General features: G+C 39.9%; 1 protein-coding gene across 1 annotated transcript; it reads right to left on the bottom strand.

Moving 5' to 3' along the window:
* Positions 1-1,866: 1,866 nt before the first annotated feature.
* LOC132919931 (neurogenic locus protein delta) lies at positions 1,867-21,154 on the bottom strand. Its single transcript, XM_060981877.1, has 8 exons — positions 20,470-21,154; positions 15,602-15,868; positions 12,671-12,728; positions 9,719-9,994; positions 6,589-6,649; positions 5,722-6,046; positions 4,129-5,375; positions 1,867-2,744 (listed from the first exon to the last, which is right to left on the bottom strand). The coding sequence occupies exons 1-8, from the start codon at positions 20,527-20,529 to the stop codon at positions 2,621-2,623; spliced, it is 2,418 nt and encodes an 805-aa protein (XP_060837860.1). The 5' UTR covers positions 20,530-21,154; the 3' UTR covers positions 1,867-2,620.
* Between the last annotated feature and the right edge of the window lie 1,108 nt (positions 21,155-22,262).

Consider the following 22,262-nt stretch of genomic DNA (forward strand, 5'->3'; position numbering starts at 1 on the left):
TCTGTATATAGCAAGTGCCATTGGGTATGTTGTGTTAAGTTACTGTAATTGACGTTTAAAATTTAAATTCAATGATAAATCATTGTACACGATAACAACGAATCTGAGTGGTGAAGGTATGCCATCAGTCTATATTAATTTATTAGGTAGGACGTAGTTATATGTTATATTAAATGCAGGAAAATCTGCCTTAAGCTACACCTATAGAGAACATTATTTAGGGAACGGGAACATTTTCACAACTTATCCGTAGGCAAACCTCAAAAATGGGACACTCTAAATAACGAACACTTTTATGGGTAGATTTTGATAATTTTTATCGTTATTATTATCCAAGTTTATTTTTTGTGATGTAAATTTTAAAAATTATTATAATTTACTATTAATATCTATAGTTGATCTTATCCATTATGGCTGTATCATTCGGTAATCGATTTTGTTTTAAATAATAATACATAAATGTATGTTCACACATAAAGATAATACAAATATACATGATGTTTATATAATTTATTTTATATAGGTATTTTGATAATGTTCATTTTTCACCCCCAACCCCTCCCCCCTTAATACCAGACACTGTCGGCGGACAGTATTTCGGCGACCGACAGTGTCCGTCACTTAGAATAGTTTCACTGTATTTTATACTGCTATTAGTATTATTTCTAAAATGTTCTGTCACAGTAATACGGTAAAGGTTTAACTATAAATTTATTACGAATCGCTCAATGCGGCCCTGCTATATATAGTGCAACTCGCGTCTCCGTTAAATTCCCCGACGGAGACCCTATTATATATTATATAATGCGCGCATGTTACCCACACATAAAACGTCGTTCCGGATGGGAGACAGACACTATATTATACCACGAGTCGATCGCACCGCGAAAAGAGAACGGAGCCAGCCACTCTCCTCCGCGGTCGACCGCAATCGATCATCTCTTGTGTGCGATCCGATGCGTTTTCGAAGAAAACTTCCGGTTAAACGTGGGCACGGGACTGCCGCCGTAAGTGTATATAGGTACGCATAGCATATATATATATGGCTGGAGGTCTGTGGTCTGAGAACGGATCGCTTATAGATTTATAACAATAATATTGTATATTATATTATGATGATAATATATTCGTAATAAATCGAAGACGTGCAGCGACGTATCGCGTATGTTGTATCGGAACGATCGTCGTCCGTCAGCGGCCACTGGTAATTCGTTTCTGAGGTTTTTTCGATTCAATAAATCCAATTGCGGTGCGACGACGGGTACCGTATAGTGGTACTTACGTACCAATGTTATATTTATATTATTATTATACGTTTACGGTTTGTCCGCACGTTCCGACCAGCAGATACGAATAGATATCGCACGAGATATATTATATTATATTATATTATATACATTATTTTACTGGCGGTCGATACCCGCGGCGGTCACCGGTTACCTACACTATATAATAGTATAAATATACAATAATATTATAATATATCATTATTATTCTTTGTGTATGTGGGCACCCGTTGCGAAAACGGCATCACTCCGCACAGACCGCAGCCGATTGGCGCACGTGTCCCGGGCATATTCATCGTTGCCGCCGCGGACAAGAGAACGCACCGCACGACGAAACCTCAACGGTCAATCGGGAAAGGAAACGATACGGTAATGAAGATATAATAATAATAATATAGTGGTTTTTTTTTTGTTTTTGTTTTTAATCATTTGAAACAATCATTTATTAACAAAGGAACAACAATAATATATTTAAAAACATTTAAATGAGTCAATTTAACAAATTTATTCACTGACGAAAAATAAATGATCGTTGTTTAGAATTGTAATTTAACTTATTTACACTTCCGATATTATAATATACAAACGAAGAATTAGGTTTTATTTTTTTTACAAAATACAGTACAAAAAACTTAAGTATAATTTTTGTCTTACACGATTACGATATATATATATGTATAATGCGTATAATATATATACCATAATACGCGTCTAACAACGCTTTTACTTTTAATTAATTATTACATTAATGTTTAACAAATAATTCGTCCTAAAGACTCGCACAAAAAAAAAGTCGTATAAAAAACTACAAAATAATGACTTAGGGATTAAATAACAGGAACATGTTTTTTTTTTTTTGTTCGACACATTAATTAAATTAATAATAATACTTATAATTATATGATTAACAACAACAAAACGATCACAACGCCTTAGAGATCATCACCCTGGCTCTATTTTTAATTTTTATAATGATGAGTATATTATATATATACATATATATATAAATAGATATATTGATTGAGATTAGAATACATTTCTTTTTTTTTCAGTTGTCGAAGTTTTTTTTCTAATAACGACGGCGGAAAGGGAATAATAGTTATTAATGTTAGTGGGTATGGCGGAATTAGATGAGGGTGTTAGAGAAATAGATATATGTATATGTAGTCTAATCGTAATATTATGGCGTAAGCCAGTCATTTTCGAAGTGTGTGTGTGTGTGGTGTGTATACAAATTGAGAGGGTCAAAAAAAAATGGACTGACAGATTCATCAAGAAGTCTACTTAAAAAAAAATATTTATATATATATAATATATATAACTTAATAAACAGTCTAAACTTGTGTGGCGAAAGAGTGTTGGTCTAAAATCATCGATTTCACGGCCGCTCTTTCGTACTGAAGCTGCTGGTGTATGTTGCGATGATAGTGGTGGTGAGCTTTGACGGGCGATACCTCGCTGAAACAGAAGAACAAACCCAAAACTTAATAAATACGTCTATTGGATGGCGTGCAGACATAATAATACAATTATTATTCTGTTGCAGGTACATAGTTGATACAATATTATAATATATGAGTAAAGACGCGGCGCGGCGGCGACGAAGTTGTGTCAAGTCACAGTGTAACGGGCTGATATAAATGAAGTCCTCGACAATATAATAATATAATATTAATAATATATTATTATTATTATTACCCCGTTGTCGTTTTGCGCCTAGTCATCAACACATTCATCGCGGCTGTACCAGACGACGACGAATAATAATAATTGTGTCTATCAAACACACTTCCATATTATACTATATATCCATATATAACTGCAATATTGAGCTAGTAGTAATATAGTAGGTGGGTAGGTAGGTAGATACACACATTATGTTATTATTTTGTACCTATGCTGACGCGCTATCAAGACATTCCGCCGCCGCAACATTAAGACCTCACACACGTAATAATACGACAATACAATATTGTATTCGGCCGATACAATAGATACCCGTCGTCAGTATTATAATACAATATGTTTTATATACACACATTCGGACACCGTCACCACCGCGCCCCGCCGAGACGTTTGTTAAAGCAGATATACAAAATATATAATAATATACCTACGAGTAAAGTACGTCGCAAAGACGCGCATTACTCGAGGTCCGGAGAACACACGCTTGCTCACGTGCGTACATATTATATATGTATTATGTGCATTACGCTTTATTGTTAAACGATAACGTCATACACGGCGAGTATTCGACTCGGGAGGTTTGGGGAACTCATCGTCAAAACGTGTGTCATTACGACCGCATAAGGTTCGGACTACTTACACATAACGTATATATATAGTACTAAAAAATGTTGAAACATGACGAGCTTATAATATAATATATATGCCCCCGAAATCGTTTCATATGAATGACAAAGAAGAATTATAAATAAGACATCATCATCATGAGAGAATAAAATAAAAAAATAATAGAGAAGATTTTTTTCCCTTGAAACTGGTTTTAAAAAATATATTTGCTGCACGTTAAACCGTCATTTTTTTTATTCGAAGATTTTTAGATTAGGTACTTTTATGTAATGTTGTTGATGAAAGTTTACAATATCATTTGAATAATAGAGGAGCATAATATAATGCTGAAGATTATGAAATTGATCTGCTGAATGTATATAGTTTATCGATACTTAATTTTTAAGAAATTGCTTCGCTATATTCTTTCATTTTTTTCAACGCGAGTCCCCTCCCCTTTGCCGGGTTTAAGTAGTGACAGCCACCAGCGTATACCACGATATTATTACTCATTGTAAAAATATATTACATATTATATGGTGATGCTTACTTATTTGTGTTGTTGCATTGGTTGACGGCGGCCGAGTCGACCGATATGACCGATATTCTGCGGTCCAACGCGTTGATGGCGTCCTGTTCCTTGAACGACATACGGTTTTGTCTGTCGGTGTTGAGCAGCTTCTGCCTCTGCAGCGACGACGACGATTGGGCCGGCGTCAGCGACGGCTGCTGTTGCATCTTGTTGGGCGCGGCGAAGCACAGCGGTTCCGAGTAAACGTTTTCTCGGGCCGCGGCCGGCAGCGGGTCCCACGAGTTTCTGATGACGTGAGGGTCGCCCAGCTTGGCCACGCTGTGTATTGAGTTCTGTTCGTTTTGCATTCTCGCGTTCTCGTCGGCCTTTTTCTGGTCGCGGCGCCGGCGGTTCTTCATGCACAGCACCACCGCGATGGCGGCCAGCACGGCCACTGGCACGGACACGGACAACACCACCATGAGCACGCCGTTTACGGACGCCTGCACCATCTCGGGCTGTTCCTGCACCACCGCGGACACGTGCTTGGACCGGTCGCCCAGCGTGGTCGGCCGTTCGTCCGTGCAATTGGCACCCGTGTAACCGACTGGACACTCGCACCTGAAACCGCCGTCGCCTCCTCCGCCGGTGGTCACGCACGTTCCGCCGTTTGCACACGGCGACGACTGTACGCACTCGTTGACGTACCGACTGCAGTCTTTGCCGCCGAACCCTGGCCGGCATGCGCACCGGAAGTCGTTCTTCAGGTTCTCGCACGTACCGCCGTTGGCGCACGGCTTGGCCACGCAATAGTCCACCACGCTCTGGCATAGGTCGCCGACGTATCCGGGCACGCACTGGCACCGGTAACCATCGGCTTGCGCCTGGCACGTCCCTCCGTTCAGGCAAGGGTTCTTTTGGCAGTGGTCGGGCAAGTGGCAGTGGGCTCCCGCGAACCCAGGCGCGCACTTGCAAGTGTAACTGGAACTGTCTTTGCTTGGCACGCACGTCGCCCCGTTTCGGCAGGGATCCGGCTGACAGTGGTTGGTCGTCTGGTGGCAGGTCGGTCCGGAAAAACCGATCGGGCAATGGCACAAGAACCCGTTGCCGTTGTTGTTGTTGTTGTTGCTACCGGTTCCGGTTCCGTTGTTGTTGGTTTTAGCGGTGTTGACGCAAGTGCCACCGTTTCCACACGGCGAACTCGCACAAGCCGGCTGCGTGGATGTCTCGCATCTGACGCCCTTCCATTGGCTGGGACACGCGCAACTAGAAACGGATCCGGTTTTCTGCGGAAACAATACACAAAACGTTTACCATTAGAACCGGATACTATAATAATATGCGAATTTTATTCATTGCGCCAATGGACAGCGGACGGCAGTAAAATTAATACACAACCCTTTATATATATAGAGTGCACTTATATGGATATAATAGATTCCATTTTTATTTTATGTATAAGTTATAAACAATATAATAACTGTATTTTACGCGTGTAATACAACAGAAATTTAAAACTATTTAATTTAATCTAGAATTGATTGGCCTATGTTTAGGTTATGTTGTTCCTAATAAATTGATCGGTACATTATGCGGTAATATTACGGGCAATACAAATTATTCGATGCTCACCTTGCACGTGCCGCCGTTGAGGCATGTAAGTCCGGTGGAACAGTCCATTCCCGGTTTGCTGGACAGTCCCAAGTCGACGTTGCACTCGGGACCGGAATATCCGGGGGCGCATGAGCAAGTGTACAGGCCCTGTCCCGTATTGAAGCACGTGCCGCCGTTCTTGCATGGCGCGTGGTTGGTGCAGTAGTTCAAATCCTGGTTGCAAAACATGCCACCCCATCCTTCTTTGCACAAACACTGCCACGGTTTTTGGCAATAACCATTCACGCAACCCGGATATATCTGACACTGGTCACATCTGGCTCCTGTCCAGCCCGCGTGACATCTGCGAAGGAGAAGAGAAAAAAACACGAGTTTTTAGCAATTGTCGTTGTTTTTGATGCTGGTTGTGCAGGTACGAATCGAAGTTTGGTGGGCTAGGCGGGGGCGGCGGCGGTGGTGGTGGTGGCTAGATGAAGGTTCGCGACGAGCGGGGATGGGGCAGGGGAGTTCGAGAGACGCGGAGGAAATAACGTTTAAATATTATATATTCTCGGCGCGCTGATTGAATCAGATAAATAGCCGCAGCACGATCGATCCATAAATAAACAACAGGAACGATAGTGTATATATATGACGGTGACCGGTTATGTGGGAGAGGTGCTGGGGTTAAGGTCGTCGGATATATGGATGGCCGTGAACCAGTCGGAGACTTTTAATTACCGACTCGAAAAAAAAAAGAATACTAATAATATATATACATATATAGATATACATGTATAAAATGGAAAAACGACAGCATATAAAGAAGACTTATGGACTCGTATGTTTATATTATATTATATAAAAGGTTTGCAGTAGGTATATTATACATAATATTATACTCACTGGCAGGTTCCCGGAGTCATACACGTTCCTTTTTTCTCGTCACAGCCAGGTGCGCAGATCGCTGTAAAAAAAAAAAATATATAAATAAAAATTGAATTCAAAATTCAAAACGTTTAAAAAAAATTTTCCATACACATTATATTCAATAATGCTCGGTGCATTACGCGTTGTGTAAAGCGGGGGTATATATATATATATATATATATATATATATATATGTATGTATGTGTATTTCGTTTGCAGGAGAGCTTTATATTCAATTTTTTTTTATTTTACCCCGAGCCGGGAGTGGCGAAACCGGAACCCGGCAGATGTTGTCCGACTCGACGAGGGGCTCGCGCGGATGGTTTTTCGGCGTGTGTGCAGTTAATACGCACTGCCGCTGCAGAGCAGGGGGACAAGTGGTCGCCAAGCGCGTTTTGCAGCTGCCACCCCGGGGCCAATGGGTTTTTGTTGTTATGTCAGAACTAGTAAATACACTGCAGCACAGCACCCCGTATGTGTATGTGTGCAGCGGACACTATTGTTCCCCGCTGGGAAAACGCGGGGCGGCCAACACGCGATAAATCGCGGCCGAGGAAAATTAAAATAATATAATAATATAGGAGGTACCAATATGATATAAATATTAAAATGTATATTATAACATACGAATGTATAAAATACAAGGGCAATAGGTATAGTGATGATGATATGGTGATATTGCGAGTACGCGGCGACGACGATTGCGAGCATATAAAGCAGCCAAGAATGTTATGGCGGTGGCGGGGGATAACGCGCGCCCGCGCCGGTGAGACTTAATGCGATTTTCGTGACCGGTCGGCAAGAATTTTTATACATGAATAATATAATATATATATATCTGTGTTTGCTGATCTTGTTTCCAAACGTTATGAATGGCGACAAATTGCACGGGTTCTGAAACGTAATTACTCTCTTGTGGGATCCACCGCCGCCGCCGCCGCGATCGCGGGAGAGAAATACAATATAATATATAATATAAATGCACATTATACACACACACTCATATATATAAACATATATAATATAAATAAATAAAACGAGGAAGGAATCGGAGATGGATAGAGAAAGAGAGAGAAGGATAAAAAACAAAAACCGGTAACTGGATATACAGAAACAATGGCGTTTAATAATCGTTCGTATAAACGGTTCTGGTGGTCGACGGCGGCGGAGCGGGCGAAGCGATCGGGACCGACATCGGCGGGTAACCGATACCCACCGTGTAATTACAGGCTATCTCTCCGGCTCGTCTGTGTGTGTGTGTGTGTGTGTATATGATTATTGTGTCACCGGTTATAAGAACTCGTGTGCGGCAGCGGACGTAGCCCCAGTGGTCGGAAACTTTCGATCGTCAGTTGACTGTGCAGAGACCGTGCGGAATAAAATTAAATATATTTTTCGCCCAAAAACCACATAAACGACGACGACCAAATCAATCGGCGGAACGATCCGATTATTAAAGACGCGGTCGGAAATGATTACAATAAATCGTAGTCGTCGTCGCCGCCGCAACCGCTACCGCCTGTCCGCGGGACCGAGAAAGAGTCGTAAAACGCGACCGAAATTCGCTCGTAAAAACTAGCCGTTCGCCTCGTCATCGCCCCCTCCACCACCACCGCCACCCCAACTGACTCCTATACCGAATATGTAATTATTGTCGTCGTCGTTGTCGTCGGCCGTGATTTATTAACGTCGCACATAAATAATACATTTTTTCCTATATATGTAATATATAATATTAATAACGTATTCCACGCGTACGCATAAGAAAAAAAAAACTGTCGCGCGCGATGTGAGTCATGTGCTCGTACGGTATTTTTTATTATTATTATTCGTGTGTAAAACAAAAGGAGCATAATATAAAAAGAGATTGTGATCGGCGGCGGCGTCGAGGTATGTATGCCGGTCGGTCGCGGCCACGGCCGCCCGTTTGAGAACCACTGAGCGCATAACAACCTGACAGGCACACACGGCGCGCGAGAGAAGCCCATAGCTATGGAACGAACGTTACCGTGGGAACCTGGAGGACTACCGGAGCGGCGGCGTGTCCGAGAGACGGAACCACCACTGCCCGTGCACAAAAGGACTGGCAAGGCAACGACGGCGGCGGCGGCGACTACTACTACGACTACTACGACTACTACTACTACTACTACTTCTTCACTACTATTAATATTACTACTACTACTACTACTACTACTACTGCCGAGACGACGACGAGAATCCGCGCGACGGAAGGTTGACCGGAGCGACGGCGGCGGCCCGTCGCCCGTCCAGCGATGGACGGGACGACTACAACACCACTCATCATCATCATCATCATCATCGGATACCGATAAATTATACATAATACATATAAAACGCATGCCGGACACTACCACTGCTGCACGGCACGGTTAATTTTACAATTTTCCTCCTTCTCCTCCTCCTACTTCGTAATACCATTATTATTATTATTATTATCGTCATCGACGAGCGGGGTACAACCTATTATCTCGTTATTATTATTATTATTATTATTATTATTATCATCGTCGGACACACGTATTAAAACGCATATTATTACATATTATTATAAATATAAAGATCGGTGTTGTGTTAGAAGGCAAAACAATGAAATCGCGTCCACGCAATCATAATGTAATACGTTTTCCCTTTTTATTCATTTTAATTAGTTACTCCCCGACAACAAATTTAATTTCGAAACGAAAAATGCGCCGCCCGTATATATACCTAATCGTCCTAGGAGGGTATACACGACCGACGAAAACACGCCTCCGTCTCGCTATATGTATATGACTAAACGCGCGTCGTAATAACATTAAAATAATTTAAACGCACGGTCGCTCAACAACACGGGTTATGTGTCTAGGGATGGGTCGAACTTCGATTTTCTAGAATATTTTGAACTTTCAATTATTTTTAAACGTATACACGTTATTTATTAATCCGTTTTGATTTTAAACAAAATTATACCATGAGAATTATGAGAAATAAAAACAGTATATTGGACTTATAGTGCTCAAATTGTTTGAGACTTCGAGGACTCGTCGTTCCCATAGTTACACAACAATTTATACACGTACAATACAATGAGATAAACACGTACCTTTGCTGCAATAGCTGCCCGTCCAGCCTGGCATGCATATCATATCGCCGTCGTCCGAGCACAGATAATGTCCGAAGTTGTCATCCCTAGGCCGGCAAAATTTGGCGCACCCATCGCCGTGATAGTTGTCCTCGCATCGGACCCTGTGCTCGTATACGAGTCGCGAACGGACGCCGCCGGTCGATCCGGCGTACTCCTGTTGTACCCATCCGTCGCTGAGTTTCAGGAATCGTTGATCCGTGATCCGAGTGATCAGAGCAGAACCGTTGGTCGTTCCTGCCGATAAATAAAAAAAAAGCGTCAATTAAATTATACATAAATTAAAAAGTAATTAATAATATTAAATTTGGATTGAGATTATGATGTAATACATTTTTTTTATCCGGTGTCTTATAATGTTGCATCGTAAGTTTAGTGAGAAACGTGTTTTAGAAGGTTCTAATAAATTTTACTATACATTTTTTTTATTGAATTTTACACGATTAATTTTTGAAGTGGATGTAAATAGTTGTTATACGAAATGTATTAGTAATCCATTATTATTTTAAAGCATTTTTTTTTTATATGAATCTTTTGCGATTTTTTAGAGTATAAACTCTCAGACCTAATAATAATAATAATAATATATAAAAATATGTACAATAAAACAATGTGTCGTGTGTAAAAAGTATTTGGTTCTCATATATATGTGCGAGCGAGCTCGTTGTGTGTGTGTGTGTGTGTGTGTGTGTGTGTACACGACGAACGGGAGGAGGCGCCGGCGGACGAACGCGGCAGACACGTCGGCAGAGGCACCGTGGGAGAATAAGACGGTCACCCACCGCCCAACAATTGGTCACACACACACACACACGCGCGCGCGCGCATAATACTTACACACGCACACACACCGTATGAATGCTACGTGCCTACCGTTTTCTTCGGCCGTTTCTAACGTCCGAATAAAATGGAATAATAATAATAATAATAAAGAGCCAATACAGCACAAACAACAAAGTGATTTCGATTCTCCAATAAGCCACGCGGCGGCGGCGTCGGCTACGGGTATTATATATTTATATTAATAATAATGGAAATATTTCGAAAATGACGTGTTTTCGGTGTCATCACTGTACGCAGCATCCTCGACGACGACGTTTTATTTTCGGTACCTACATAAACGTTTCCGGGCGCCCGGAATTCCTATTATTTCCAACGATTTCCGTATATATTTCCGTGACGAGATTATTTCTGGACCCGTCGTATTTTATATCTCGCGGGGATGAGACACCCGCGGGGTCCGGGGCTTGGCTCGGGATCAAAACGGGAAAAACAAAAAAAAACCCGAGAAACGACGAAATAAAAGGTCTATTATAAAATACGCACATATATATCTGAAAAAGGGTGGCGGGGGAGGGAACTACGATGAAGCGGCTTCTCGGCGGCTGCATGCGATAGCAACAGCAGCAGCAGCGGGGAGAAAAAGAAAAGAATTCCCGTCGACGACGTCTGGTCCGGATTTTATTCTACGACAAAAGCGTTGAAATTTATGCGCTTCGCGATTACCCTGCCGCCGCCGCAGCGAAGAATACGACATGCATTTTTTTCTTCTTTTTTTTTTTGTCCAACAGGCACACACAAATCACACAAAAGAACACGGGAACGCGCGCGCCTATATATATTTATACATTATACGCATACGCGAGATGAATTTTAAGAATAATTGTGTATATACGCCGCCACCCTTTTCGATTTCGTCCGACGACGTTCGGCGTTTCGCGAGCCAAACAATTTCTTCCCATGATTTCGTCGCACCAAAAAATCCGGAGAATTATTATATTATACACATACACAGGACTCTATTCGAAACGACTGCAACGTACCTATGTACCGGGGACGGAGCCAACACATACACACACAACCTCCCCTCCCCCCACCCACAAGCGTCCGGAGTTTTTTTTATTTTTTCATTTACCGCCGCTATATAGCAAACAAAGATAAATAAACAACGCTGCAGCAGTATATATAATAATATAAAATTATGTAATAATAATAATAATAATATATTACTCAATCGTAAAAAAATTTAAACGTTTACGCTTTTTTCCAGAATAAATATTGATGCACAAACAGACACCACCATCACCACCATACGGATCTTATCATAACGCACGACGATGTCGATAAGTCACTTTGGAGCGGCGGCGTTTGAGTCACCACTGGAGTAGTACACGATATTTTTATTATTATTATTATTATATATAAACGATAAAATGTGTTTTCACATGTGCCGTATACTATACACGACGACGACGACGTATATTAGTATTATTATTATTGTGCCGGTCGTCGTTAATATAAAACAGCCGAGCCGAACCGGAAATAAGAGTAGGTAATTAAGACATTTAAATTCACAAGAGTAGTTTGTGTCAAATCTTTGTCGTCGTCGTGCAGTGCCAGCGCGCTTACGGACTTGTCGATTTAATGTCGTGTTTTTATGAATGGAACACGGCGGGGCCCAAGGTCGCGAATGGCCGCGATTTTACTATAATATATACGCGTATATTATATTCTACGTATATAAATATATAAATGTGCGCGCGTACGACTCGTGGGAAAACGGATACACCGAACAGGTGTTGTTTGTGACTTGTACAGAAGGGTAGGACACATATATTTCGAGGGCGTGCGGAGTGTATAGGGTTTCTGGGTATATACGTTGCACATACACACCCACACACACAGTACAGACGACCCTACTGACTCAGAAACATAATATTTTTTTCGACATTTACCTACGACGCATAATAATAATAATAACATTATGTATAGGATCGTATAAGAGATCACACGCGGCCGAGCGCGCACTAGATAATCGTAAAAATAAGACGTAATACGTGGGTAGGAAGTGTTATGTTCGGTACTTAAAACAAACCGATTCGTTATCGTTAAAAAATATAATATAATATGTACCTGAATTTCTTGCCGACGACGGTTCGTGCCACGCTTCCACGATGAGTGAGAATGTACCCTGTAAACAAACAAAAAGACATAATTTAACGTAAATGTTTTAAAACGAGAATTTTTTTTGTACCACTTTATATGATTATCACATAAATAATATTTTGTTATATGCACTAGCGTTTAAGCTAAGTGGTAAAGTCATATTATTATAATTATAGCAAGACCCGTGCATATTTAATAATTTGTAATATCATTATTATTATCACGAAATACCATTAAGGTAGGCGTTTTCGATTATAAATCGATACTGAAGTAAATAATGCAAAAAAAAAATCAAGTAATTAATCGCGTTGCTTACAGAAATAGCCCGCATGCAATAACAATGTTAGTGTATCTAGTTTTGATCGTGTAAACTGTTGATGGAGTACAATCGTCGTCGGTTTGGCGTGTACCGCGCGCCGTAGCAGACGACCATAAAAAAATAATAATAATGATGATATAACGATAGTATATATAATATTATATAGTGGGCTTATTTGAAGTAGTAGTATACATATATAGTATTGAAAGAACTATTGTAATTCTCCGAGGTTTGTTTCGGGACAATAAAAATAACGAAGAAAACCTATCCTTTCTCACATATTATTATTATTATTATACACAGAGAGAGGTGCATTGACAAGCAGCAGTCTGCAGGTAAAGGAGATCCTAATAATAATAATTCCAATAATGAAAAGATCGATTAATTTTTATTCGTCCGTACAACACACGCCCATCGCGCGCAGCCGCAATTATTTTAACAATCGGATACCCTCTAATTGCCAGTCGTGTGACAGGTAATCTCGAAATATTTCCGAACCAATTAAAATATCCACCTGTATTATAGTTGTAGACGATGATGACTTTCAAAGGAGGAACAGAAAAAAAGTAGCGCCAACAGACTGACTGACTGACACACACACATACACCCAACACATCATGGAGAGAGAGAAAAATATCGTAACGTACTCGAACTCGTTTTCCGAGTGTACTATATTATTATTTATTATTATTATTATTATTATTATTATTATTATGATCGAATAGAGACGCGCAGTGGCAATAAGCATCTGAATTTGTGCCATATGGGAGATGAAGCGCATATAAGCTTATCGATTTCTGTCATACATATTACATTATAACAAATGCACCCCTTCCGGCTTCCACAACTCCCCGTGGAAATCGGTCAGCTTCCACTACCCGAACACCAAATGGACCGCAATGCCGTAGTGTATTATTTCCCCAGTGAGATGACACGCATGAGTCACATTGATGCAGCAGCAGTTAATCCTCCCTCATGTAAAGCTTTCGAACTTTAAGCGGATATCTATTATATACACGCCGAATTGTTTAATCTAACGAAAAATCGTGATTTTAACGAGTAGGCGTTCCGTCCAAGGAGAGCTACTAATTTTCTAGCACGAAATAAAACCAGTTTTAATCAATAGTGCGTGATAAGATCTAATTAAAAAAAATCAAACGTATATGTATAAATAAATAAAATAAAAAATATAATAAAACGGGAGCGATTTTAACATAACATACAATATTCGAAACTGGTATTTATGACATCGAATGTACAGAGAAATACACGAACGGTGGTTTGAGTTCCCAGTGTGTTTATCGTGTATTCTACCTATATATAATATATGGCCGAAGAATATTACGAGAACGGGAAAAAAACTCCCATAATTTCTACCGTTCCTGACAGGTTTTGATTTCACACTCCCTGGGTATCTGCGTCGCACCAAATCGCACGGGCACATTATTATTATAATATTATGTACGCGCCTCGTAAAGGGTTTTTTTTTCTCCCGTCCGTTGTTAGCATTTTTGAAGGTTAAGGTCTCTCCCCGGGACGTAACGGTAAAACGGTCCGCAGCCGCGCCGGGGAGGATTTATTATCTCAGATTCCGCTACCCCTAAACGCGCACATAATACGTTAAATACGTATAGGTATAGGACAGGGTGTGGCGCACAAAAGAAAAGGCTTCTGGAAAAAACATATAACATACAAACATGGTATATTGGTATGGTACAGTAATATAATATATCTATTGCAGTAATCCAGCGTGATGAACCCCGACGGCGGATACCTACCTAGTCATATACCAGAGCAGGTCAACCCTTTTGTTGGAAAACAAGACAAGACAATCTCTCGAATATTTATGCGCACATATGCTATATAATATAATAGTATTTAGTGTGTGTGTGTGTGTCATGTGTGTGCGGGCGCTTACAATACACACGGTATGTGTGCATACGTAGATCCCATTTATCTTATCCCTCCGGAATAATATAATATTATAGGTTTCCTGTGGCGAGACGAAGGAGGAAGCGAACGACAATAATATTATAGCACAAGACTGTCGCCGCCACCTCCTCTTCCTTGTTCCGTATGATATTATTATTGTGTTTGCGCGCGGAAACGTCGTGTACGTGAGTACACGTATTATACACACGTATAATACACGTACCTCAACAATACACTGGAGCAACGAGATATATGGATGCTTTGAGGTAGGGTTAAGATTTAAATGCTCATTGCTCATTATTCTTTTAATGGTAACTGACATACATGAAAATCGTGGTTTTGGTACAATTTTTCTCACGTCTTGTCTAATGAATTAAATTTAATGTTTTTGAAATCTTTTCGAATATTTAATCTCAATAAAATGTAGTTATACCAAGAATCTAACGAAATTTTATTGTATTATATCCCCAGTCAAATGATATACTTCAAATTTCAATGAAGAATGTTTGTTAAAATTTAAAGACTGTATATAACTATAATAATATGTTTATTTATATTAGTTTTATTTAATGCATTCTACAAGTGTATATTTATTAAACATTTTAGAACATAATTGCAATTTCTATAAAGTTTTAGTGTATTCTTACCGGCCATGTGAAATTGAAGTGGAACGCTATTGGCGTGGCATTGGCCGGTAGCGTCAGACTGTTCTCGCCGAGCACGGGAGTGACGACGTCACCAAACGTGCACGTGGAGTTAACGTTTATGTTGGTCTCGTAATGTTTCAGGCACGCCCGGAACTTTGTCCGGCACGGCGTGCCGCACACACCGCCGCAGCACAGACCCGAAGCTTCTCGGCCCAGCTCATTGCTGAACGATTTTATCCGCAGCTCGAACACGCCATTGCAACCCACCTATATAAACAACACAGATATTTCATTAAATTCTATTAGCATACTACTTATTTATTTATTTTTCCAAACAGACATATCGTCACGCGAAAATACGCGACTACCGTACGAAAACGAATGCGTATACGGTTATAATAATAATAATAATAATAATAATAATAATAATAATAGGTATGTGTCACACTGTCACACACATTATATTTATGCAGTGTATACGCGCGGAGGAGAGCTCGCAATCGTTTTTCACAATCGACGAGTGACGACGACACCGACGTTAACGCCCAACGGGTAAAACAGAATACGCGCGTACAACAATATTATAATAATAATGTCGGCATAATAATAATGCAAGGAAAACGCGTACCTACTCGGCCCACGTCGTTATATATTATGCGCAACGAACTTGGCGGCAGATACGACGCGCGTCGACAGGTGGTGGTGACGTTGACGAGAAGATATAAAGGTCGTCTCCGCTCAAAGGACGGCCGCGGCGGCACGGGCCAAAACAATGGGTGAAAGCACGACTCCTAAATCGGAATGTCCTGTATACCACGCACGCGTGTGGCCTGAGGATATCAATATAACGACGGTGACGGTGACGAGGGTCGCATGCTATGAGAGACCTGTGAAGATAGTAACTCAAAGGTCGCACGTGTTATGTGACAACAATTCTGGAAATTTTTTTTTATTCGGAAAGGACGATTTTTTTTTCAGAAAAATAAACCACAAAGGATCTACTTAGCAAGCAATAGACTGGCACTTGACAGCAGAGAAAGAGAGAGATCCGGGAGCCAACATTTTTCGAAAAAAGATGGCATACACTTTAGGACCTGTCACAAATAACAATAATAAATTATTGGCACTACGAAAGATACCAACTGTCGTGCACTTCCGCGCGTGTCTCGGTATTGGAAAAGTTGCCGATACGAAATCCCCGACGGGCAACGATCGATAGAATATTAATATCGCGTATAATATACGAAGTGGCGTTCTAAGAAAACGCGAAACGTCCGAGAACATGCGAATTTTATTTCTCTTAGTCGGTGTGAAACTACAGCTCTACACATACACACGGAACCCTTGTCGACCGTAATACATATGTAGGTGAAAAAAATTGTCGTCGACGCGCGTGATGATAATATATCGCGGTGGCGGCGCTATCTCGGCTGTAACCATACTTTTATTACGTGCCGAGTATTATATTATTATTGTCGTGTAGACTCGCACATAATATAATATGTATAGGTAGGTGCGTGCGTGCGTGTCCTGTACGAAGCGCATTTCTACGATATACGATCTCACATACACACACACGCCACAATAATATGGGGCCGGTTGGAAAACGCGACGACGGCAGTAGTAGGTACGCATTTTTCTGGTTTTGATTGTTTTATATTATATAGAGAGGTGTGTGTGCAAATGACGACGCGTAATCGTAATTTATTGGGCATAATATCGTATGTTTTATTATTGCCATATTATATTATTATTATTATTACTATTATGTTAGACCAGAAAACCAGAAATTCCCGTGCAGATCGTGGCGCTGGGCGGCGGTATATACCAACCACGGTATAGGTACACCATTAAATGGGATCGGGTAATTAACCGCATAACAAATCGTACACGTTTTACGACATTGTATTATACGTATACCGTTATAAAGAAAATGTATTCGTCGATTTTATTTCATTTTTTCTGATGTATTTTATTAATTCATTAATGGATCTAAAGCGCGAAACTAATATCATCGTGTAGGATATTACTAAACGCCGCGGCGGCTCGATTGAATCGTTAATAATTATCATAAAAAACCGATCGATTGTCAGACGTCGCGCGCAAGGTAAATTACACCTATATAATAATATAAAAGTATACAACGATCGTTGTTATTATTTTACATCACAATTTTCTATGAGGTATACGAATGGCCTACATAACACACCGCGGCCACAGTACGATATTATTACTTATAATATTATATATTATATTGTCGCTATACTACAGCCACAGTTGTTTTTTGACATCATCGTTATTTATTTAATTTCCGACAAAGTTCGTCGCGCCCCCGATGTGTTTTATTTCATTTTTGTCCGTACCTATATAATATTATTATAATCGTCGCCGTTCTCTAAATTCTGTATGATGACACGCGTCTTATTCAGCCGACAACATCATGACATAGGTTAAAGACGCGCGAGTGTGTTACTGCATTTTATAAAAGTCATTCATTCCAAACAAAAAAAAAAACAATAATAACCAATGACTCGACACGTTTAAAGTTTCTTTTTATTTATTTATTTTTTTTCTAATAAAGTTAGGTAATGCGCTCATTGTTAGAGCCACTCATGTTTGTAAATATACCGAAATACGGTTTTTTTTATTCCATACACACAACACCGCCGTCCTTTCGATTCGCGTTTTGCAACAACCGCGCGGCAGGGCCAGCAACACAACGAGAGTACGATCTAGACATCATGGTAGCATGCCGACTACGACTAAACATTATCATTTAACGATGATGATTATATTATTATTCCGTCTCCCCCACATTCCGATCCTCGGTTTTCCCAGACACCATTCATAAAGAAATCGGAGACGCGGTACATCACCCCGATTATAAGCAAATATAACTCAATATAAGAGCTTACACTTAACATACAAAACAGACACCGTTTGCGTGCCCGAAGCACAGATTTATATAATATACTATATTAGATTAGCAACTAAGAATAAAACGAATACAAAGTAATAATAATTGTTGAAGTTCGCCCGCCATGTTTTAGATTGGAACATATTTTACTATCGATATAAAAATGATGAAGATGATCATACTGAAATACCCCAAAGATGTACATATTATTATTATTTACATTATATACCCATCTCAATTTTCCAGCTGAGATACGAGTTGCTTATCTAGAGTTGTACAGAAGTCTGCGGTTCAAAGAGAACGTTATATGATACCACTGTGATTAGTGTGATTAGGTATTACCTTATTAGCAATGAAAATTTCTAGTGATAAAATAAATAATATTTTTTGGTTTATAATCATATTTCAATAACACTTTATAGCTTGTAGCTCTCACTTCGGACACACTTCATTATCGATGGGTAAGGCCCATCCATTTCTTCATTATCTGTGCACACCACGCGAAGTGAACATTATCTGCGACGGTTATGCTGATAAGTCCGAACGCAATACAAAACCAATAAGTATTAAGCTGACGTCCAAGCGATGGTCACGACCACGTTACATCACAAATGACCGTTCAACGGTACGATGTCGTGGGGGGAGGGCGAAAAATCTAATCAGTGGGCAGGTAATCTCGTCTCTCTTCACCCTCAAACCATACAACGATAACGACGGTTCCGAGAAAAGACAGAATTACTTATGTCGAGTACTCATAATAATAATATCCGACGACGACGTCGTTATCACGAGCCAAACAATAATATAATGATATTATTAATAATTAATAACTATTATATTATTATTATTAAAATTAAACAGAAAATAAAAACGTATTCCAACTGCAGTCTGCGGCTGGCCGGTCGGCCACCATGGATAGAATCTTGAACTCAATAATATTATAATGGACCGCCGCGCCGACGACGACGGACTTTATGGGGTTATATTATTATTATTATTATTATAAACACTCATAGCGCGTAAAATCATTGAAAAAGCGATAATTATAAAAAAAATAAAAAATATCATAATATTATATATATATACACTAACACTACTCGTATACACGCGTATCACTTCGGTTATGACGATAGTAATATGTGTATATATGTGGACGGGGAGAGATATAAATAAAACGGAACGACGAGGCGACGATGAGGTGGAGAGTAAGTACGCGGAGCGCGTGGGGAACGCGAGACCGTATATATGTCAGCGGACCGTATTATTATTAAAAACCGGGTTATGGGCATCTTTGTTTTAATTATATTTTATACGGATCGTTGTCGGGTTGACGTTGAACAGGAGGATTTTAACGAGAACGATCGTCCGCGGCTAGACGAGACGAAAGGAATTCGTAAGTATTGTACTTGATAGTTGATAATAATAATAATAATAATATAGTATTAATTGTTAATTGTTGTTGTGACGACGATGTGTTTGGGAGTTTGGGACGGCGGGTGTGCGTTACGATATAATATCATTATCATCGGGACAACGTCGCGTGTTTATCGTGCCGTGATGGACGATGGTCGGTTCCCCGTGGTCGGAGCGAGTTTTTGGCATACCTACCCATATCGCCGCACAATACCGCGACTGAGGTTGACGGCGAATCCGCGCGGTACACGGGTTGAGGAGAAATAATAGTTATGACAACCACGGCCGACGTGATTTCGTGTCCGATTTATTTTCGTCACTCGACGGACAACGACGTTATTATGATAATAACTCTTATGTGGGTGGAGGAGGGGGCACGACCCTCGTCGACAAAGACGGCGACAACAACAATCTTTCGGTGTGGTCCCCGTGGGAATATAATAATAATAACGAAGAAGGCAAAAAAAAAATGTGCACAATAAGACGGTTTGCAATATTATATAATAATAATAATAATATGTATGATTTTTCTACTCACGTTTGTAACGACGAATGTGATGATGCATACGATGCAATACAGACACCACCGGTACCGCATGGTCGTCGTCGTCGCACAGCGCACTGATAACGGACGCGACACTTGTGTGCGCGAAAATGATATTTCGTTATATTCTCGGAACACGCGGCGAATATCCCGCCGACTTAGACGTTGTCCGGAACGCGAGTACGTGGAACGCAACGCATCGCAGAGAACAAACACTTTCGCGAAATGCAGTGATGACGGCGGCACACGATCGATTATTATTATTTTGTATTATTGATAATGATAATAACTACAACGATTGATATTCGGGCGCGGAGTCGGCAAACACCCGTAGACGATAAAAACGCACTTTTAAACAAGTAATAATTAAATAATGTAGAATATATAGGTATAAAATTAATTAATTACACTGCACGATTAATGGACGAGGTAATAAATATGATATAATAATTCATGTGCACACAAATCGTATAAAAGAGTGAAAAATATTTTTTTCAATAATAATAATTTACGTTACAAATGTTATTTTATTATTACAATATAATATTTATGTCGTCGGTGAAAAAACTACGATAACGCGAACCACTGAGACACGGCGCGGAGCAATAAGAGAGACGCGCGAGCGCTATCGAACGGTCGCGGATCGACGACAGTGGCGGACTGACGATGTGACGGATACGAATATTATACGATACCGGCCGCGTCGTCCGACCCGGAGGATACGTTCTTGCGGCGGCGGCGGCGGTGCCCGTGCGTGAGCGTGTTTCCAGTCTGCCGCCAGGTGTCGGCACCGTACGCCCATCCCCCCCGGGCACCAGGTGACACACGCCGCCGATCACACGGTAGTCACCCCTCTCTCGTCGCGGGGTGGTTGCGCTGCGTTTGGGGCTTATACGTTATTATTATTATACCTACAATAAGTTTTTTTTACGATTATTACTATTATTATTTTCACAATCGCCCCCCCCCACAAGCATCACCGAAACGGAGACGTACCTAATGTATTTATACACTGATATCGCGATGGCCAAACGACGTATATAAATTATTATATTAATGTACGTTATCCGTGTGCATTATTCGAACAGTCCTGAATAAAAAACAAAAATAGGTACGCTTTGACACCGAAGTTAGTAAAACAATTATATCAAAACGTTCATTGTTACTAAAATTTCATTAAATTTTTGAATTTTTTATAACATTTAACGAGTGTCTTATGGGATATGGCCCTACTTATATACACTGACTTAATTTTCCCAATTGAGAACCACTATTTTATCCTGTTTGAGAGTAGTATTTGAGCTATTTATAACTCTGTGTCCTGACTATTGAAGGCAATAATTCATAATATGAAGATGGATTGGGAAAATAAAAATGTATGAAGGCTATTATGATAATTATATAATAGTTATTGACATTAATCTATCAACATTTTATAATTTGTAAGAACTGTCCATGTATAATAAATTTTATATTACATATATTTTTAATTTTTAAGGGATTAATGTGTACTTAGTATTATCCTTACATTTTAATTAATTCAGAAACAATTCTTTATAATTTCGATTTAAGTATAACAACATTAAAAAAAATCATGACGTTTATTTGCATACGGTAAAACAATTTGAAAATAGTTTATATTGTCTCATGAGTCATGACATTCCTTATAAATGGTATGAACAATTTAAAGGTTTATTCATTTGCTTAAAAATGCCAAAAATTAGAATTTGAATAAAATCATTATTAACGCAAAAAATGGGTTGAGAATGTTCGGTAAGTCATTATGT

This window comes from Rhopalosiphum padi, chromosome 2 (assembly GCF_020882245.1).
Source record: "Rhopalosiphum padi isolate XX-2018 chromosome 2, ASM2088224v1, whole genome shotgun sequence".
NCBI lineage: Eukaryota > Metazoa > Arthropoda > Insecta > Hemiptera > Aphididae > Rhopalosiphum > Rhopalosiphum padi.